We start from the raw sequence: 22,044 nt of genomic DNA, 5'->3' as shown, positions 1-22,044 counted from the left end.
GGAGAAAAGTTACAACAAGAGAGCGGAATCCAACACTAGAGAGTCAGAGACTGAGATGGAACGGAAGGAAGTTTTACTTTACTGAGAGGGTGGTGGATAAGTGGAACAGCCTCCCAGCAGAGGTGGTAGAGGGTAATACAGTGAGGGTATTAAACATGCATGGGATAGACAGACGGCTCCTGAATCTAAGACGAGACCAACGACTGATTAAGGTTTGAGTCTTTACAGCAGGAGAAACGGGCGACTAGACGGGGGCCGGATGGGGGCCGATGTGCCGGCGGGTTCTGAAGAGAAAGTAAAGAGACCGCGGAGCTCAGAAGCTCTCCTGTTTGTTGGCCTCGTCCGCCGGGGGTCTTCTTCGTCTTCTGGTCAGATACGTTACTAAAGCCCCAGAATTATTTTCCTGGCCGTTTCTTTTAATGTCCTCCCTTCCAACCCCGTAATCTGCGTAAAAAATACTCCGATGCTCCAGGGAGCAGGAAAATCGAAAAACATTTTAGCGGGTGAAATAGAATTGGAATAAATAAAGCTGCAGATCCTGGCGATTCCTCTAAAGGGTTAAATCGTCATAAGCGGAAGAGGAAGAGAAACTGCCTGCACCTGGCGGCGAAGCAATCTATACATCACAAGCTAATGTATGGATCGAGAGGCAACTGTGGGGTTTAATCAGGGTGACCACATTTCCCAACGGCCATTCAGGGGCACTCACTCGGGCGAGTGCATCGCGTCAAAGTTACACTCGGGGCCGCGGAGCTCTGTATTTACACAATCACCGGCTACACAGGGCAAAACAGCTAAACAGTGCTTACCTGGCCCAGCTAAACAGTGCTTACCTGGCCCCCAAACAGCTAAACAGTGCTTACCTGCCCCCCAAACAGCCAAGCAGTGCCATATTTATACCGAGACAGATAATCAGTGCCAACCTGGTCCCCAAACAAGACCAAAACAGCTAACTGGTGCCATCTTTACACCCACGCAGCTACACAGTGCCATGTTTGCCCCCAAATAGCGTAACAGTGCCATGTTTGCCCCACGCTTCCCGCTGCCACCTGTGTCACTGAACGGCTTCTTTTAGTTATTTTTGCCCCCAGTTTCCCCGCCGTTTTTTGTCACGAAGCGCGGCCTGCGGGAGTTTCTGGCACAGAGGACTCTGGGAAGCTGTTTAGTGACAGAGGCGGCCGGTAACCGTACAGCTTATACTGACGGCAGCATGTGACCACTCGCCGACCAATCACATGACAGAACGTAGGGAGCGATGCCCCTGACGGCTGTGAATACCCCGGCCCCCGATGCACCAAGCGGCCCCCGCGTGAGCTCTCACTTCACCCAGCACAACCAGCTCTGTATTCCTGCGGGGCGAACGCAAACAGGGAAGACCCAGAATCCTCTGAGAGTCCTGGTCAGAAGAGCTGACAATCGTGATGTCACAGGGGGGGGACTTTATGGGCTGGCTCAACAAAAACACCAGCATTCCCACGAATATCCAAATACTGCAGAATAACGAATATTTGCCTCCGCATTTACCCCGGTGCCTCCGTATTTACCCCGGTGCCTCCGTATTTACCCCGGTGCCTCCATATTTACCCCTGTGCCTCCGCATTTACCCCGGTGCCTCCATATTTACCCCGGTGCCTCCGTATTTACCCCTGTGCCTCCGCATTTACCCCGGTGCCTCCATATTTACCCCTGTGCCTCCGCATTTACCCCGGTGCCTCCATATTTACCCCGGTGCCTCCGCATTTACCCCTTTGCCTCCGCATTTACCACGGTGCCTCCGCATTTACCCCGGTGCCTCCGTATTTACCCCTGTGCCTCCGTATTTACCCCGGTGCCTCTGCATTTACCCCGGTGCCTCCGCATTTACCCCTTTGCCTCCGCATTTACCCTTTTGCCTCCGCATTTACCCCTTTGCCTCCTCATTTACCCCGGTGCCTCCGTATTTACCCCGGTGCCTCCGTATTAACCCCGGTGCCTCCGCATTTACCCCGGTGCCTCCGTATTTACCCCTTTGCCTCTGTATTTACCCATTTGCCTCTGCATTTACCCCGGTGCCTCCGTATTTACCCCGGTGCCTCCGCATTTACCCCAGTGCCTCCGCATTTACCCCGGTGCCTCCGCATTTACCCCGGTGCCTCCGCATTTACCCCGGTGCCTCCGCATTTACCCCGGTGCCTCCGCATTTACCCCGGTGCCTCCGTTTTCACCCCGGTGTCTGGCAGGTTTGAGCGCGGCCGGATTTACACATATATCGGGGAAGTTGTCGTCTCCGTGAATCCCTACAGCTTAATGGATCTGTACGGGAGGGAAATGATCGAGTATTACAGGGGCCGCGAGCTCTACGAGAGACCCCCGCACCTCTACGCCATCGCCGACGCCGCCTACAAAGCCATGAAACGCAGAGCCAAGGACACCTGCATCGTCATTTCAGGTGACCCGCAATAAATCACTCCGACAACTCACAGAATTCACAACCGCACGACTCGCAGCACTTCCACATATACCCCCGTACTAACAACACGCTCACTCACACTCACAGCACTCACTCACACAACTCACAGCACTTCCACATATACCCCCGTACTAACAACACGCTCACTCACACTCACAGCACTCACAGACACAACTCACAGCACTTCCACATATACCCCCGTACTAACAACACGCTCACTCACACTCACAGCACTCACAGACACAACTCACAGCACTCACTCACACAACTCACAGCACTCACACAACTCACAGCATTCACAACCGCACTTCCACATATACCCCCGTACTAATAACACACTCAGAGACATAACTCACAGCACTCACTCACACAACTCACAGCATTCACAACCGCACGACTCGCAGCACTTCCACATATACCCCGTACTAATAACACACTCACACTCACAGCACTCACTCACACAACTCACAGCACTTCCACATATACCCCCGTACTAACAACACACTCACTCACACTCACAGCACTCACTCACACAACTCACAGCACTTCCACATATACCCCCGTACTAACAACACGCTCACTCACACTCACAGCACTCACAGACACAACTCACAGCACTCACTCACACAACTCACAGCATCCACAACCGCACGACTCGCAGCACTTCCCCGTACTAATAACATGCTCACTCACACTCACACAACTCACAAACACAACTCACAGCACTCACAGACACAACTCACAGCACTCACACAACTCACAGCATTCACAACCGCACTTCCACATATACCCCTGTACTAATAACACACTCACTCACACAACTCACAGACATAACTCACACAACACACAGCACTCACTCACACAACTCACAGACAGGACACACACAAGAGCTGCCACACACACTGTCACTCATACAATTCACAGACACTCACAGAAACACAACGCACCACTAATACAAAGACTCACACAGTCATTTCCCATTCACACACACGCATATACACACATACATACACACACATATACACATATATATATATACACACGCATACACACACATATACACACACATATACACACATATATACACATAGATACACACATATACACACACACATACACACACATATATATATACACACATACACACGCTTATATACACATACACGCATATACACACACATATATATACACACACACATACACACACATATATACACACATACACACACGCATATACACACACATATATATATACACACATATACACACATAGATATGGCAGATCCTGTCACTTGCTGAGTGATCTCTCTGAGTGATCTCATTGAGTGATCTCGTTGAGCGATCTCTTTGAGCGATCTCACTGAGTGTCACACGGGGCGCGGTGTATGGTGAGTACCGGTCGCGTGTCTCTCCCGTGTGCCGCTGATTATATCTCATCCCCCAGGAGAAAGCGGCGCGGGGAAGACGGAGGCCAGTAAATATATCATGCAGTACATCGCGGCCATAACTAACCCCACGCAGCGGGAGGAGGTGGAGAGGTGAGCGGGGGTGGGGGGGGCACACGGGGGGGCATGTTATTTGTACCCCTCGGGTACTTCAGATTAACGGGGTCCTTCAAAACCAACATATAGAGACTGTGGGAATTGGGGCATCTTGGCTGGAGGTTTCAGGACCTCTGGGATGGGGGGGCATTTATTTAAAGAGACAGTAACCCATCCTACATCTCTATCACATGAAGGGAACGTGTCCCGTGTCACGCATCCTGTGTCCCTCGCCCCGTGTCACGCATCCTGTGTCCCTCACCCCATGTCACGCATCCCGTGTCCCTCGCCCCGTGTCATGCATCCCGTGTCCCTAGCCCCGTGTCACGCATCCCGTGTCCCTCGCCCCGTGTCACGCATCCCGTGTCCCTCGCCCCGTGTCACGCATCCTGTGTCCCCCGTCCCAAATCCCTGATCCTGCATCCCACGTCCGTGTCCTTCATCCCGTCTCCCGCGTCCCGTGTTCCGTGTCCCGCGTGGTCAGTAAATGGTTCCCCGTCTCCCAGGGTGAAGAACGTTCTCCTGAAGTCTACCTGCGTGCTGGAGGCGTTCGGGAACGCGAGGACGAACCGCAACGACAACTCCAGCCGCTTCGGCAAATACATGGACATCAACTTCGACTTCAAGGGCGACCCCACGGGGGGGCACATCAACAACTACCTGCTGGAGAAGGTGGGTGGGGCGGGGGCATGCGCGGCCAGGGCTCTCAGACCCCATGTGTGGCGCCGGGGTATGAGGGGATATTAGATCCAAAACAGCACCCATTCTACCCCCCCCTCCGGGCAAGATCAGGACCCCCTTCTGCCCTAGTCTGCCCCGGGGGGCTTTTCTCAGATAATTTCACTCGTTTTGGTTACTTTTACTCTTTTTCCAGTCCCGAGTCCTCAGGCAACAAGCAGGAGAGAGGAACTTCCATTCTTTCTATCAGGTGAGTGACTTGGCCCCTGCGTGGGACTCGCTTCTAGAAGTTTCCGGGGCCGCACCTCACGCCTTCTTTCTTGCAGCTTCTTCTTGGGGCCCCGGATGAGCGTCTCAGCGCCCTCCATCTCACGAGAGATCCCGCCGTCTATACCTTCACCAGAGAGAGCGCTTACAATAATGTGAGTAACGGGTCAAATTCCCCCCAAAACGGGCAATCCCACCGGACGGGTAGCGAGGATGTCGCCATCGGACGGCCTCGTATGCAAATGATGTCAGCGGAGGGCTATTTGTATTTGGAGCCTAATTTAGGAACCTGCAGCAGAAACGTTTGGCTGGAATTTATTACATTCTGGGTTTAATTATTAATTATTATTAAATGAATTATTAATTTAATCGTTTATCCAACTCCGATAGACTGATGTGGCCCCTGAGCCTGTTTCGTAGGATCGCAGGACGCGGCGGGGGCAGGGCTGTCATCGGGAATCTTGGGGCCCGGTGCAAACATAAACCCAGAGCCCCGGGCCATGCATGCTCCACTACCCAACCCCATGCACACAATGGGGCTATTAGACCCCCAAAGAAAGGGACCCAAAGTCCACACGAGCTCACACACAGCCAGCAGGGTGCGTGGGCCTGGTCCAAAGGGGCTGGGAGAGGGCCAAGTCCTGTGTAGTGGGGTAAAAGGGGCTATTCCTGGGTAACGGGCTGCTAGGGGCATTAAGGGGGCCCATAACCAGTTGCCCCCCGTGGCAGCCAGTAATTACTGTACGTGAAGCGGAGGGTATGAAGCACCTTTAGGTGTAGTTTCTGAGGGCGCCACTAGAGGGGGCTCTTACCCCACCACCTCGCCGTAGACAGACGGGGCAGTTTATTGTTGGAATCCGTCTAGAATGAGACTGAAAATCCTGTAAATGGGGTAATTCCCTGAGAGGCGCTTATAGCCCCCAGAACCCCAGAGAGAGAGAGAGAGGGGGGGTACAGAGCGTTCCTGCGAAACCCTTAAATCAGCGGCTTCAATGAGCTCTAAAATTATGGGGGATTTTCACACATTTCCAACCGAGACAGCGGCTCCGTACCCTCCGTGCCCCTCTCCCCTCCGTGCCGCTCTCCCCGATCCGTGCCGCTCTCTCCCCTCCGTGCCGCTCTCTCTCGCTCCATGCCCCTCTCTCCCCTCCGTGCCCTTCTCTCTCGCTCCGTGCCCCTCTCTTCCCTCATTGCCCTTCTCTCGCTCCATGCCCCTCTCTACCCTCCATGCCCTTCTCTCTCGCTCCGTGCCCCTCTCTCCCCTCCGTGCCATTCTCTCTCGCTCTGTGCCCCTCTCTCACTCTGTGCCCCTCCATCCCCTCCGTGCCCTTCTCTTTCCCCTCCGTGCCCCTCTCTACCCTCCGTGCCCCTCTCTCCCCTCCGTGCCCTTCTCTCTCGCTCCGTGCCCCTCTCTCCCCTCCATGCCATTCTCTTTCACTCCGTGTCCCTCTCTCCCCTCTGATGACCCTCTCTCCTTCTAATGCCTCTTTCCTCCCCTGATGCCCCTCTGAATGTATATGTATACTGTTAAATGCAGTATGTGATATATATGTTATATGCAGTATATGTTATTGATATGTTATATGCAGTATATGTTATTGATATGTTATATGCAGTATATGTTATTGATATGTTATATGCAGTATATGTTATTGATATGTTATATGCAGTATATGTTATTGATATGTTATATGCAGTATATGTTATTGATATGTTATATGCAGTATATGTTATTGATATGTTATATGCAGTATGTGTTACATGTGCTATGTATATAGCGTTTATGTTTTTTATACTGTATTGGCCTGCGTGTGATCGCTCCTCTTATCGTTTCCCGTCTCGTGGCTTCCAGTTGCTGATTAACGATAAGTCGGGATATAAGTCGGTGGCCGAGTCTCTCCGGGTCATCGGGTTCAGCAGCGACGAGGTGGATTCCATCTACAGGATCCTGGCAGCCATTCTGCATCTGGTGAGAAGACAACCCCCCCCCAACGGATTTACCCCAAAACCTTCAGCCAATTATCAGGCTTCATACACAGAAACCCAGACCCCGCCGGCTGATCGGCCCCATCCGGCCCCCGCCTCGTCTGTAAAGAGTCAACCCTTAATCGTTGGTCTCGTCTTAGATTCAGGAGCCGTATGTCTATCCCATGCATGTTTAATCCCCTCACTCTATTACCCTCTACCACTTCTGCTGGGAGGCTGTTCCACTTATATACTACCCTCTCAGTAAAGTTGATGACCCTAATGAAGACATTGGTACGAGGTTTTCTGTGTACAGTGCGGTAACCCCGTGTTCCGTGTACAGGGTAACATGCGCTTCGCGGTTCAGGAGGACTCCGTGACCATAGAGAGTGCCGAGCTCGTGTCCGTGGTTGCCGAGCTGACCGGCTGTGAGGCTGAGAGCGTCCGGAAGACTCTGCTGTACCGGACGATGGCGGCAGGAGGGGGAGAGCTCATCGAGAAAGGTCACAGCGCCAAGGAGGCCGGCTACGGCAGAGACGCCTGCGCCAAGGTACCGGCAATGACTCGGCCGCGGGGGCCGGGGTGTAATAGATGGGAGAATCGGCAGCTGGGTGGCTGATCCACGATCAACATCAGTTACCAGCCATGGCTTCCCATCCGTAGCGTTATTTCCTGCCCCAGGGGTATAATCCGCCACGCTTCATCACGAGAAAAACTTCGGGGAAATTTCCCAACGGGCTCCGTTTTGCGTGGCTCTGCGGGCTACGTTTTGCGTGGCTCCGCGGGCTACGTTTTGCGTGGCCCCCGTTTTGTGTGGCTCTGCGGGCTCCGTATTGCGTGGGGGCCGTGGCTACGTTTTGCGTGGCTCTGCGGGCTCTGTTTTGCGTGGCCCCCGTTTTGTGTGGCTCTGCGGGCTCCGTTTTACGTGGCGGCCATAGCCCCGTTTTGCGTGGCTCCACGGGCTCCGTTTTGCGTGGCCCCCATTTTGTGTGGCTCTGCGGGCTCCGTATTGCGTGGCCCCCGTTTTGTGTGGCTCTGCGGGCTCCGTATTGCGTGGCCCCCGTGGCCCCCGTTTCAGGCTGTTGCTGCTTCTCTCAGGCTTTTTACGAGAGGCTCTTCTGCTGGATCGTCGGGCGCATAAACAGCGTGATAGAAGTGAAAGATTACGACGGGCGAATCCACGGCAAGAACACGGTGATCGGGGTCCTGGACATCTACGGCTTCGAGATCTTCGATAATAACAGGTGAGCCGGGGAGGAAAAACTAACAGAAAGAGACTCCCGAGGTCAGCCTCTGCAGCTCTGGAGCGCGTGGCGGCGGATTCAGCAGGGAGGACTCCTTTATTCACAGCGAGGGGGCAGCTAATTGTGTTTATTTCCCTCACGTGTCTGCCTGTCCCCGCGCCCCGTGTCTGCGTGTTCCTGCATCTCCATGTCTCTGTGTCCCGTGTCTGTCTGTCTGTCTGTCCCCATTCTGTCTGTCCCCATTCTGTATAGCGCCCCCTGCAGCTCCGCGGTATCTGTTTAGCGTGTAGCTATGGTAACAGCTGTATGTAACTGCTGCAGCACGGTAACTCCCATCACTCTCAGCACCGAGTCATAACGTGCGGCTTTTCTGTGATTCCTCCCCAGCTTCGAGCAGTTCTGCATCAATTACTGCAACGAGAAGCTGCAGCAGCTGTTCATAGAGCTGATCCTCCGCCAGGAGCAGGACGAATACCAGCGAGAGGGCATCGCCTGGCAGCACGTAGGTCTCAGGCGGACATGCGCGGGAGGCGGCAGCGCGCCGGCCAATCAGCTTCGAGCTCACATCACCTCCAATAAGAGTGATTTTTAATAGTAGTGAAAAAATAAAACAATTTAAAAAAAAGAACATAATTGAGAGGGTGGTGGATAAGTGGAACAGCCTCCCAGCAGAAGTGGTAGAGGGTAATACAGTGAGGGGATTAAACATGCATGGGATAGACATACGGCTCCTGAATCTAAGACGAGACCAACGACTGATTAAGGTTTGAGTCGTTACAGCAGGAGAAACGGGCGACTAGACGGGGGCCGGATGGGGCCGATCTGCCGGCGGGTTATTCAGGTTCCGGGGTTCTCGCCCGCAGATCGATTACTTTAACAATCAGATCATTGTGGATCTGGTGGAAAAGCCTCACAAGGGGATGATCTCCATTCTGGACGAAGCGTGTCTGACCGCCGGCGACGTCACCGACACCATCTTCCTGGAGTCCATGAACAGCAGGCTGGGGCGACACCCCCATTACACCAGCAGGAAGGTGAGGGGCCCGGATCCGCTGCCCTGGCGCTGGCGTTCCTAGCGGCCGACTCAGTGTGTATCTCGGGTTCTCACCGGTGCAGGACTCAAGCGAGGAGACGGGGCATGTCCTCCATGGCAGATGCTGATTGGTTCAGGGAGTTGTTTGTAGGGGTGGGGGAGGGGGTTGATGAATGCTGGCTCTGCCACGGGCTGCCATCGATATCCGCGTCGTTCAGCTTCAGATCTTTATAGAGGAATTCGGGAGATTTTCTTCGGGTTTCGTTCTGTTGAAGCTGCGATTATTATAAATCTCTGATTCCTCCCCAGCTCTCCACCGCCGACAAGTCCATGGCTTTCAACCGGGATTTCCGCATCAAACATTACGCTGGGGACGTGACGTGAGTATCCCCTCACTGTATTACCCTCTACCACTTCTGCTGGGAGGCTGCTGCACGTATCCACCACTCCCTTCTATTCTCAGTCTCTGACTCTCTAGCGTTAGATTCCGGTCTATTGTTGTGATTTTTCTCCTCCTTTATTCTTTATGGATTTAAATGTTTGTTATTTTCAAATGAATACAAATAAAGCTCATTTTATTCAAAATATTATAAAACCCCCCCCCATCCTGACTTGGTGCCGCCCGCCGGCCCGGAATCTCACCTGGAAAACATCGTTCTTTACAAATAATTTTATCGTTTTTTGGTTTTAAATATTTTATTTGCCGTTTGTTTCTCCTCAGATATTCCGTGGAAGGATTTCTAGACAAAAACAAAGACACGTTATTCCAGGACTTCAAACGGTTACTTTACCACAGGTGAGGGGTCTGCGGGGTGACTGCCACACTTTAGCTATACATTATACAGGGGCCGGCTCGCTGATTTATCTATACATTATACAGGGGGCCGGTCACTGATTTATCTATACATTATACAGGGGGCCGGTCACTGATTTATCTATACATTATACAGGGGGCCGGTCACTGATTTATCTATACATTATACAGGGGCCGGTCACTGATTTATCTATACATTATACAGGGGGCCGGTCACTGATTTATCTATACATTATACAGGGGGCCGGTCACTGATTTATCTATACATTATACAGGGGCCGGTCACTTATTTATCTATACATTATACAGGGGCCGGTCACTGATTTATCTATACATTATACAGGGGGCCGGTCACTGATTTATCTATAAATTATACAGGGGCCGGTCACTTATTTATCTATACATTATACAGGGGGGCGGTCACTGATTTATCTATACATTATACAGGGGGCCGACTCACTGATTTATCTATACATTATACAGGGGCCGGTCACTGATTTATCTATACATTATACAGGGGGTCGGTCACTGATTTATCTATACATTATACAGGGGCCGGTCACTGATTTATCTATACATTATACAGGGGCCGGTCACTGATTTATCTATACATTATACAGGGGGCCGGTCACTGATTTATCTATACATTATACAGGGGCCGGTCACTGATTTATCTATACATTATACAGGGGCCGGTCACTGATTTATCTATACATTATACAGGGGCCGGTCACTGATTTATCTATACATTATACAGGGGGCCGGTCACTGATTTATCTATACATTATACAGGGGCCGGTCACTGATTTACCTATACATTATACAGGGGGCCGGTCACTGATTTATCTATACATTATACAGGGGCCGGTCACTGATTTATCTATACATTATACAGGGGGCCGGTCACTGATTTATCTATACATTACACAGGGGGCCGGTCACTGATTTATCTATACATTATACAGGGGGCCGGCTCGCTGATTTATCTATACATTATACAGGGGGCCGGCTCGCTGATTTATCTATACATTATACAGGGGCCGGTCACTGATTTATCTATACATTATTCAGGGGGCCGGTCACTGATTTATCTATACATTATACAGGGGCCGGTCACTGATTTATCTATACATTATACAGGGGGCCGGTCACTGATTTATCCATACATTATACAGGGGCCGGTCACTGATTTATCCATACATTATACAGGGGGCCGGTCACTGATTTATCTATACATTATACAGGGGCCGGTCACTGATTTATCTATACATTATACAGGGGCCGGTCACTGATTTATCTATACATTATACAGGGGGTCGGTCACTGATTTATCTATACATTATACAGGGGGCCGGTCACTGATTTATCTATACATTATACAGGGGCCGGCTCACTGATTTATCTATACATTATACAGGGGGCCGGTCACTGATTTATCTATACATTATACAGGGGGCCGGTCACTGATTTATCTATACATTATACAGGGGGCCGGCTCGCTGATTTATCTATACATTATACAGGGGGCCGGCTCGCTGATTTATCTATACATTATACAGGGGGCCGGTCCGCTGATTTATCTATACATTATCCAGGGGGCGGTCACTGATTTATCTATACATTATACAGGGGGCCGGTCACTGATTTATCTATACATTATACAGGGGCCGGTCACTGATTTATCTATACATTATACAGGGGGCGGCTCGCTGATTTATCTATACATTATACAGGGGGCCGGTCACTGATTTATCTATACATTATACAGGGGGGCGGTCACTGATTTATCTATACATTATACAGGGGCCGGTCACTGATTTATCTATACATTATACAGGGGCCGGTCACTGATTTATCTATACATTATACAGGGGGCCGGGCTATAACGAATGGACAGGCACATAATTAAAGGGACAGTCCTGCCACCGAATGCGTGTAATGCGTGTAACGTGTGAGAGGATCCTGTAAATGAACCCTCTTACCCCCCTGCTATTGCCCTTATAAGAATCTCCCCCTGTGCGCTCGTGCGCCCCCCCCGGGTCCCTTTAAATGTTTGCGGCGTCTCTTCTATTAAATCATTGGAGGGGATTCTGCAGACCCCCCAATGTGCATCCCCCCCCCCGGGCCCCTCTGCTCTGGGACCACCAAGAAAGAGACCGCGCTGGAACCGGCCATAAACCTGACCCCCTGTAACCCCCCGGACCCCTGAACCTCGTTACCCCCCCCTCGTACGCAAACAACGCCAATAATGAAACCCCCATAAACGCCGTTCCCGTCTCCTCCCAGCAGAGACCCCGTTCTGAGGGATATGTGGCCGGAGGGGCAGCTGAGCATCAGCGAGGTGACCAAGAGACCCCCGACAGCCGCCGCGCTCTTCCGGAGCTCCATGATCGCCCTGGTGGAGAATCTGGCCAGTAAGGTAAGCGGCCGCGAGCAAAACCATCATCCGCCTGTCACCCGCCTCTGAATGCCCCTGTCTGGGGCAAATTCTATATACTTCTTATTCTAAATGTTTGGGGCAAATTCATGAGACTTATCTCAGGGGGTTAACTTGTGGCAAATAAAAACATTTTGGGTGATGGGGGTGGGAGTCCTCGGAGATGTCACTTTCGTTTTTAAATCCTGACTGGAGTCAACCTGCCCCGAACCTACAGCCCCCATCGGCCCCATCCGGCCCCCGTCTAGTCGCTCGTTTCTCCTGCTGTAAAGACTTAGATTCCGGAGCCGTATGTCTATCCCATGCATGTTTAATCCCCTCACTGTATTACCCTCTACCACCTCTGCTGGGAGGCTGTACCACTTATCTACCACCCTCTCAGTAAAGTGAAACCTCTGTGCACTACATTACAAACACTGTGATGAGTGACCCGGGTGAATTACCCCATTGAGAGGGGCAATACTCTCTGTAAGTGAATAGCCTGATTTTTCACCGGGGTTATTCTTGCGCGGACCCCCAATAGACCCCCAGCGTGCTGGCTGGGAGTGTTGGGCTGCCGGTGGTCTGGCTCTGTTACCCCTTCGCTCGCTGCCTCCACATCATCCTCAGAATCCTTGGCTGACAAATCAAATACAAGAAGCAGAGAAAGAGAATCCTTCGGGGTCCCGGCTGCCGTGGCAACGGGGAGAGAAGAGTATTTATCATATTTTCTGCAGCATATGCTTAACCCTTTAAAGCACAGGAAGATTCTGCTAACTGCTGTAAAGTCCCCCTATTACCCCGCATTATCTGATACATTCTAGCCGGGGGTAACAGTGCGTTTGTTGCCCTCTGCGTTGCGCGTGGAGGACGTGGCTGCGATTTTACACGGGGACGGATTAAATACCTGGGGCATTAGGCTGCTGTCCACAAGAGCTTACAATCATCTGATGGGGGGTCAGAGTTTCGGAATCTGGCGTTAGATCGGCGTTCATTCTGCGCACGGAAATTACAAACTGACGCGAAGAATGAACGCCGTCGCCCCGGGAAACCAGAGCAGCTCGGCGGGTAAACCGCCGGAATCCCGAACCTCCGGTCCCAGCGTGAGCGCTCCGGGCCGTTTAACCCCTCTGGGCCGTTCAAATTCATCGAAATATTCCCTGTCTTAGTACGGAGGGAAAGGGTTAAACCCAATGCAAAGGGCCACTAGGTATGGTTGATAAGGGTCCCCTTGACGTCAGCAGCTGGGAGTGGGAGTGTGAGTGGGAGTGGAGGGGCTATTACAGGATTAGTCACTGGCAGGGATAGAGCCGTTCATTGGTTCGTTTGCTTTGAGTGCGCGGCAGCGGTTGGTATCACGCCGGGCCCCGTAGGGCCACATGAGGACGAGCAGCGGCCGCCATGTTTACACAAAAGACCAGGAAAAAGTGGGGGTCCGGGGGCCGCGGTGCGGGGGGATTCACTGAATTTAGGGGTCCGGGGCTAGGAAGAGGTCTGTTCACTACAGGTGGAGCTGGATGTTATCTCGCTAATTATTATTATTATTATTATTATTATTATTAACGCTGTTATTTATTATTTATTGAGTATTTATTATCAGTTATTATAAATTCTAATAAGAACATTAATGATATTTGGTATTAAATAATATATAATAATTTACTATCAAACTATAATAATATTTATTGATTGCTATAGCGCCGTCGTATACCGCAGCGTGGTACAACGGGCTCGTCTCTATCTATAATAAGGAAAGATATTATTCATTTATTATTTTTGTGATATTCGCTTCTTCTTATAGAATCCGTATTAACCCCTTCCGGGTCCTGTCACTTTAATGCCTGCCGATCCCCGCTACCATCTCCGGCCCACGCGTGTTCTCTGCAACACGCAAAAATAGCTTCAGTCACGCAGCGTCAGCGTGTCCGTCAGCGGCCCCTCGCGCTGTTATTATATGGGCCAGATTTAGGCGTGTAGGAGGCAAATACCCCCCCCCACAGAGCTAGACCCCCGAAATATCCACGGTGACTCCGCCAACGGACGGACGAATCATTTATACGGGAAAGACCGCCGTAAATACTCACCGCAAGTCCTTCTGGGTGTTTAAAACCAACCAATTTCTAAAGAAAACCATTTCTGGACCAAAAAACCTAAAAAAGAACAATTCTAGAGACCACAGAAACCCAGAACCCGCAGCAGGTCGGCCCCATCCGGCCCCCGTCTAGTCGCCCGTTTCTCCGGCTGTAACGACTCAAACCTTAATCAGTCGTTGGTCTCGTCTTAGATTCAGGAGCCGTATGTCTATCCCATGCATGTTTACTGTATTACCCTCTACCACTTCGGATGGGAGGCTTTTCCACTAATCTACTACCCTCTCAAACCAGTCCAAGATAAGTGCAAAGACCCGACTGAGTTTTCCCTATACCCTTCTGGACCAGTTACCCCGCGGGTCACCCAGTAATGGCCACCGGCACCCGTTTGGAGAGTCCATGACCTCCTTGCGCTCGGATTGTTATATTGCAGCTGCAGGAATTCGGGACTCATACGGAGCCTCGTCGGGGGTCTCGTCGGAGACCGGAGGGCAGCTCATCGTCAGACCCCATATACATTAAAACAATGTTAACCCTTTCAGTAACTGGAAGGAAGAGAATTCCGTGGTTTGATCATATAGAGCGTTCCCGTCCCCCTGCAGTTAATGGGGTAAAAGGCGTAGGGGCAGTTAATGGGTTAAAAGGCAGTTATAGGGTATTGGGGGCGAGGGGGCGGCAGGACCAGCTCCTGGCATGACGACTCGTAGGATAACTCCGTTAAGTAGACATGTCCCACAGAGATGATGATTGCACACCGGAGCTGGAGATTTGGGGTTAATATTTGCATTGAGAGTTTTAAGAGTTAAAGCAAAGAAGGTAAAATCCTTTAAAAGCCCCATCAAGGCAATTAACGTAATCCCCCCTAATGGGCTTTAAGAAAAGGGGGGGTGGAACGGCCTCTGTTGCCTCCAAATGTTAACCCTTTCAGCGGGGCTGACCTCCTGTAGTTTTGGTTTGAATGCTAATTATGAGAGATATAGTAACATAAATATCAGCGCAGATATATCATTTATAAATATACATTGGGGGGGTTGGAGTAGATTTGGGTCTGAGAAGGTGGGGATCATGAAAGGTCAGGGGGGGGAAAGGATGATGATGTGGTGGGGGGGCTAAGAACATCCAATGGGATTCTGGGAAATTGAAAGGGATAATGACATTGGGTAGGGGGTGACAGGGGTTCTGATGGTGCAAGAGGGATAATGACATGGGGGTGCATTGATGGGGGGGTCTGATGGTGTGAGAGGGATAATGACATGGGGTGGGGGGTGATGGGGGGGTCTGATGGTGTGAGAGGGATAATGACATGGGGGGGCATTGATGAGGGGGTCTGATGGTGTGAGAGGGATAATGACATGGGGGGGCATTGATGGGGGGTCTGATGGTGTGAGAGGGATAATGACATGGGGTGGGGGGGTGATGGGGGGTCTGATCTTGTGAGAGGGATAATGACATGGGGTGGGGGGGTGATGATGGGGGGGTCTGATGGTGTGAGAGGGATAATGACATGGGGTGAGGGGGGCGATGATGGGGGGGTCTGATGGTGTGAGAGGGATAATGACATGGGGTGGGGGGTGATGGGGGGGTCTCATGTTGTGAGAGGGATAATGACATGGGGTGGGGGGGCGTTGATGGGGGGGTCTGATGTTGTGAGAGGGATAATGACATGGGGTGGGGGGGCGATGATGGGGGGGTCTGATGGTGTGAGAGGGATAATGACATGGGGGGCGTTGATGGGGGGGTCTGATGGTGTGAGAGGGATAATGACATGGGGGGCGTTGATGGGGGGTCTGATGGTGTGAGAGGGATAATGACATGGGGTGGGGGGGTGATGATGGGGTGGGTATGATGGTGTAGGAGGGATAATGACATGGGGTGGGGGGGGCGATGATAGGGGGGTCTGATAGTGTGAGAGGGATAATGACATGGGGTGGGGGGGTGATGATGGGGTGGGTATGATGGTGTAGGAGGGATAATGACATGGGGTGGGGGGGCGATGATGGGGGGGTCTGATGGTGTGAGAGGGATAATGACATGGGGTGGGGGGGTGATGATGGGGTGGGTATGATGGTGTAGGAGGGATAATGACATGGGGTGGGGGGGCGATGATGGGGGGGTCTGATGGTGTGAGAGGGATAATGACATGGGGTGGGGGGGTGATGATGGGGTGGGTATGATGGTGTAGGAGGGATAATGACATGGGGTGGGGGGGCGATGATGGGGGGGTCTGATGGTGTGAGAGGGATAATGACGTGGCAGCAGATGGAAATGGTGATACCGGAGAGGTTTGGGAGGGATGATGGTGGGACATCACTGGAACATGTCACGGAGGTCGAGGAGTTAAGGAGGGATAAGGGCCGGGTATGGACAGGATTACCCCGCTGGGTGTTGGAGGATTAGTTAGTTATGAAGGAATGACCCAAACTAGAGAGAGGACAATGAGAGGAGGGCCGGGACCCGGAGATGAGGGGCCGATGATAACGGCGTTTATAATCTACGCGTCCTTCTGACTGGCCGTTCCTGGTCATCTTCTCCTCACAGCTGGGATTATTATCCGAAGCCTCTGCTGGGTCACGGATTTTCTCCCATAATCCTCAGCATTAAGCTTCGTACCCGGCCCGCTGGTCCAACTCTCTGGTCCCCAATCTATTTGGCCAATCAGTCCTCGGACGGAGGTTAAAGATTTCCTCCGGCTGCCGACAAAACAAAAAACTGGGGGCTTTGGACCGATTTTAATGCGGACCCCCAAACCCAAAATCAGCTAGAGGATCATAGACGTGAGTTATGATGTCATCAAAAACCCGATAATGTCTGCTGGGGGTTCTAGGAGGGATCGAGCGGAGATATAATTTATCATCGTGCACTCGGGGGCCACAGAGCTCGACCAGGTCTATGAGCCGCTGCCAGTCACCGCGGTCTCTCGGGAATCGGCTCTCGGGAATCGGCTCTCGGGAATCGGCCCTCGGGAACCGGCACTCGGGAATCGGCTCTCGGGAATCGGCTCTCGGGAATCGGCCCTCGGGAATCGGCTCTCGGGAATCGGCCCTCGGGAATCGGCCCTCGGGAATCCGCCCTCGGGAATCGGCTCTCGGGAATCGCTTCTCGGGAATCGGCCCTCGGGAATCGGCTCTCGGGAATCGGCCCTCAGGAATCGGCTCTCAGGAATCGCTTCTCGTGAATCGGCCCTCGGGAATCGGCTCTCGTGAATCGGCCCTCGGGAATCGGCCCTCGGGAATCGCTTCTCGGGAATCGGCCCTCGGGAATCGGCTCTCGGGAATCGGCTCTCGGGAATCGGCCCTCGGGAATCGGCTCTCAGGAATCGCTTCTCGGGAATCGGCCCTCGGGAATCGGCTCTCGGGAATCGGCCCTCGGGAATCGGCCCTCGGGAATCGGCTCTCGGGAATCGCCCCTCGGGAATCGGCTCTCGGGAATCGCTTCTCGGGAATCGGCCCTCGGGAATCGGCTCTCGGGAATCGCCCCTCGGGAATCGCCCCTCGGGAATCGGCCCTCGGGAATCGGCTCTCGGGAATCGGCCCTCGGGAATCGGCCCTCGGGAATCGCTTCTCGGGAATCGGCTCTCGGGAATCGGCCCTCGGGAATCGGCCCTCGCACTCGCGGTTATTTTTAGCGGCTGATAATTTACCTTCTTCTCTAACGTGTTAAACCGGGGGGGGGCTGCAAATCACTTCTCACTGTTTTGGGTGAAAAACACAAAGAAATAGCTGACAATCTGATAATAAATAGAAACATAACAAGTGCTGGTGGGGGTGGAGTGCAGAGGGGGTGCAATGCATGGAGGGCTTCTGCTAGAGAAGGGGGAGAGGTTCTAACCCAGCATCAGACTGAGACAAATGGCCCCAAAATGCTGTTTGGACACCCAGGGTCATAGACCAGAAAGAACTAAACGCCCTCCACCCGCCTCCTCCCAAACGCCCTCCACCCGCCTCCCCCCCAAACGCCCTCCACCCGCCTCCCCCCCAAACACCCTCCACCCGCCTCCCCCCAAACGCCCTCCACCCTCCTCTCACTAACTGCCCTCCACCCGCCTCCCCCCCAAACGCCCTCCACCCGCCTCTCCTCAAACGTCCTCCACCCGCCTACCCCCAAACGCCCTCCACCCGCCTCCCCCCCAAAAGCCCTCCACCCGCCTCTCCTCAAATGCCCTCCACCCTCCTCTCACTAACCGCCCTCCGCCCGCCTCCCCCCAAATGCCCTCCTCTCCCCAGCCGCCCTCCACCCTCCACCCTCCTCTCTTCAGCTTCCCTCCACCTGCCTCCCTCCATGTTCCATCCATGATACTCCCCACCTTCACACCATCAGCCTCTCCCCAGCCTCCCTTTGGCAGCCTCTCCCTCTCTCTCTCTCTCTGTCCCTCCCTCTCCCTCTCTCTCTCTCTCTCTCCCTCCCTCTCTCTCTCTCCCTCTCTCTCTTCCTCTCCCTCTCTCTCTCTCCCCCTCTCTCTCTCTCTCTCTCTCTCTGTACATCGTTGGCTTTTGTAGGGTTAAAAGTCGTGATAATATCCGCAGAGAGCGCGTGGAATGAGACCGCGTGACGCTCTGCGAGGTGACAGAACGCGCTCCGGGAGCTCTGGCGTGTTCAGTTTGCCACAGGGATGCTGAGATGTGGGGGCCACGTGTCTGAGGAGCCCCCGGGACGCCCTCGTCATAGAGACGTAAAAAGTGTGATTTAACTCAATGTGTTGTTTAAAGACCCGCGCATGTTCTGCTTACCGGGTCTCACCGGCCGCCCGTCTCTCGCAGGAGCCGTATTACGTTCGCTGCATTAAACCCAACGACCAGAAGTCCCCGGCTCTGTTCGATGAGCGGCGCTGCCGGCACCAGGTGGAGTATCTGGGTCTGCTGGAGAACGTGCGCGTGCGGAGAGCCGGCTTCGCCTACAGACAGCCCTACGAGCGCTTCCTACAGAGGTACCAGCCGGCCCTGTATAATGTATAGATAAATAAGTGGCCGGCCCCTGTATAATGTATAGATAAATCAGTGACCGGCCCCTGTATAATGTATAGATAAATAAGTGGCCGGCCCCTGTATAATGTATAGATAAATCAGCGAGCCGGCCCCCTGTATAATGTATAGATAAATCAGTGACCGGCCCCCTGTATAATGTATAGATAAATCAGTGACCGGCCCCTGTATAATGTGTAGATAAATCAGCGAGCCGGCCCCTGTATAATGTATAGATAAATCAGTGAGCCGGCCCCCTGTATAATGTATAGATAAATCAGTGACCGGCCCCCTGTATAATGTATAGATAAATCAGTGACCGGCCCCTGTATAATGTGTAGATAAATCAGCGAGCCGGCCCCTGTATAATGTATAGATAAATCAGCGAGCCGGCCCCCTGTATAATGTATAGATAAATCAGTGACCGGCCCCTGTATAATGTATAGATAAATCAGTGACCGGCCCCCTGTATAATGTATAGATAAATCAGTGACCGGCCCCTGTATAATGTGTAGATAAATCAGCGAGCCGGCCCCTGTATAATGTATAGATAAATCAGCGAGCCGGCCCCCTGTATAATGTATAGATAAATCAGTGAGCCGGTCCCTGTATAATGTATAGATAAATCAGCGAGCCGGCCCCCTGTATAATGTATAGATAAATCAGTGACCGGCCCCCTGTATAATGTATAGATAAATCAGTGACCGGCCCCCTGTATAATGTATAGATAAATCAGTGACCGGCCCCTGTATAATGTATAGATAAATCAGTGACCGGCCCCTGTATAATGTATAGATAAATCAGTGACCGGCCCCCTGTATAATGTATAGATAAATCAGTGACCGCCCCCCTGTATAATGTATAGATAAATCAGTGACCGGCCCCTGTATAATGTATAGATAAATCAGTGACCGGCCCCTGTATAATGTATAGATAAATCAGTGACCGGCCCCTGTATTATGTATAGATAAATGAGTGGGAGACCCGCGTGTCCTCTTCCCATAGGTATAAAATGACCTGTGAGTACACCTGGCCCAACCACCTCATGGACTCAGACGAAGAAGCCACCAGAGCTCTGATCGAGCAACACGATTTCCAGGACGACGTGGCCTACGGGCTCACCAAGGTTTTCATCCGGACGCCGCGGACGCTCTTCAGCCTGGAGCAGGAGCGGAGTCAGCTCATCCCCATCATCGTCTTACTGATCCAGAAGGTAGGAAGCCCCAGCGGGTAGCGGGCGTCCGGCGCGGGTGTTGGTGGGTACCGGCGGGTAACGGGCGTCTGGTGCGGGTGTTGGTGGGTACCGGCGGGTAGCGGGCGTCCGGCGCGGGTGTTGGTGGGTACCGGCGGGTAACGGGCGTCTGGTGCGGGTGTTGGTGGGTACCGGCAGGTAGCGGGCGTCCGGCGCGGGTGTTGGTGGGTACCGGCGTGTAGTGGGCGTCTGGCGCGGGTGTTGGTGGGTACCGGCGGGTGGCGGGCGTCCGGCGCGGGTGTTGGTGTGTACCGGCGGGTGGCGGGCGTCTGGCGAGGGTGTTGGTGGGTACCGGCGGGTAGCGGGCGTCCGGCGCGGGTGTTGGTGGGTACCGGCGGGTAACGGGCGTCTGGTGCGGGTGTTGGTGGGTACCGGCGGGTAGCGGGCATCCGGCGCGGGTGTTGGTGGGTACCGGCGTGTAGTGGGCGTCTGGCGCGGGTGTTGGTGGGTACCGGCGGGTGGCGGGCGTCCGGCGCGGGTGTTGGTGGGTACCGGCGGGTGGCGGGCGTCTGGCGAGGGTGTTGGTGGGTACCGGCGGGTAGCGGGCGTCCGGCGCGGGTGTTGGGGGGTGGCGTTACGTGGCTGTTGCAGTGAGCTATACGTGGCAGGGACGTTATACCCACTCCACGGGCAGGGCTCATCTTCCGCGCGGGGGGGGCAACCAGACGGGGGCTGCTGGTTCTCCTTGTGAGAATTAATGCTTTACGTCTCTGACTGTTGGGTCAGCTATACGCTCTTCGGTGCCTCCGCTTCCGGTAACACGGGGAGTGCCGACACCTGTTCGCAGGCAGAAGACACCACGCTTCAATCAGAAGGTAGAGGCAGAGAAGAGAAAATCCATCCCACAGACAGCGCGGCCGTTAATCCAAATCAAGACTTCTGTCCAGCGACTCCTTATAACCCCTAAAAGCTTCTAACTATGTTTTCCCCAGGCATATATACCCCATAGCTTATATAGTTGCCCCGGGGGTATATACCCCATAGCTTATATAGTTGCCCCGGGGGTATATACCCCATAGCTTATATAGTTGCCCCGGGGGTATATACCCCATAGCTTATATAGTTGCCCCGGGGGTATATACCCCATAGCTTATATAGTTGCCCGGGGGTATATACCCCATAGCATCTAGGTATGGTGTCCCTGGCGGTATATACCCCATATCGTGGTTTTTATACCTGGCTTGAGTGTGAGTGCTGGAACTCATCAGCATGCCATCGATGTATTATGTATACATATGCCCCCCCCCGTCAGGATGCCCCCCATGGGTTACCTGTGGCCCGGGGGGGGTTATGTCTTTTCTTGGAATGGAGGCTCTTCGGGGAAGAAATTCTGTAAA

At 52.9% G+C, this 22,044-nt stretch overlaps 1 protein-coding gene across 2 annotated transcripts in view; it reads left to right on the top strand.

Annotated features, from left to right (window-relative positions):
* Nucleotides 1–22,044, top strand: part of MYO1G (myosin IG) — a 40,261-nt gene that overhangs the window by 1,804 nt on the left and 16,413 nt on the right. The window contains exons 2-16 of one of the 2 annotated variants that reach the window (XM_053468060.1): nucleotides 2,220–2,428; nucleotides 3,894–3,987; nucleotides 4,497–4,662; nucleotides 4,865–4,918; nucleotides 4,995–5,090; nucleotides 6,788–6,904; nucleotides 7,244–7,450; nucleotides 7,999–8,144; nucleotides 8,532–8,646; nucleotides 9,008–9,178; nucleotides 9,487–9,557; nucleotides 9,899–9,973; nucleotides 12,281–12,410; nucleotides 19,255–19,421; nucleotides 20,461–20,668. In XM_053468060.1, coding sequence (XP_053324035.1) covers nucleotides 2,220–2,428; nucleotides 3,894–3,987; nucleotides 4,497–4,662; nucleotides 4,865–4,918; nucleotides 4,995–5,090; nucleotides 6,788–6,904; nucleotides 7,244–7,450; nucleotides 7,999–8,144; nucleotides 8,532–8,646; nucleotides 9,008–9,178; nucleotides 9,487–9,557; nucleotides 9,899–9,973; nucleotides 12,281–12,410; nucleotides 19,255–19,421; nucleotides 20,461–20,668 — 2,026 coding nt within the window. Of the gene's footprint in view, nucleotides 1–2,219; nucleotides 2,429–3,893; nucleotides 3,988–4,496; nucleotides 4,663–4,864; nucleotides 4,919–4,994; nucleotides 5,091–6,787; nucleotides 6,905–7,243; nucleotides 7,451–7,998; nucleotides 8,145–8,531; nucleotides 8,647–9,007; nucleotides 9,179–9,486; nucleotides 9,558–9,898; nucleotides 9,974–12,277; nucleotides 12,411–19,254; nucleotides 19,422–20,460; nucleotides 20,669–22,044 lie in introns of both variants that reach the window. The other variant, XM_053468059.1, reaches the window with a different exon arrangement.

The sequence above is a fragment of the Spea bombifrons genome, chromosome 5, assembly GCF_027358695.1.
Source record: "Spea bombifrons isolate aSpeBom1 chromosome 5, aSpeBom1.2.pri, whole genome shotgun sequence".
Classification (NCBI taxonomy): Eukaryota; Metazoa; Chordata; class Amphibia; order Anura; family Pelobatidae; genus Spea; species Spea bombifrons.
The sequence above is the reverse complement of the archived record's forward strand: the minus strand, read 5'-3'. Positions and strand labels throughout refer to the sequence as shown.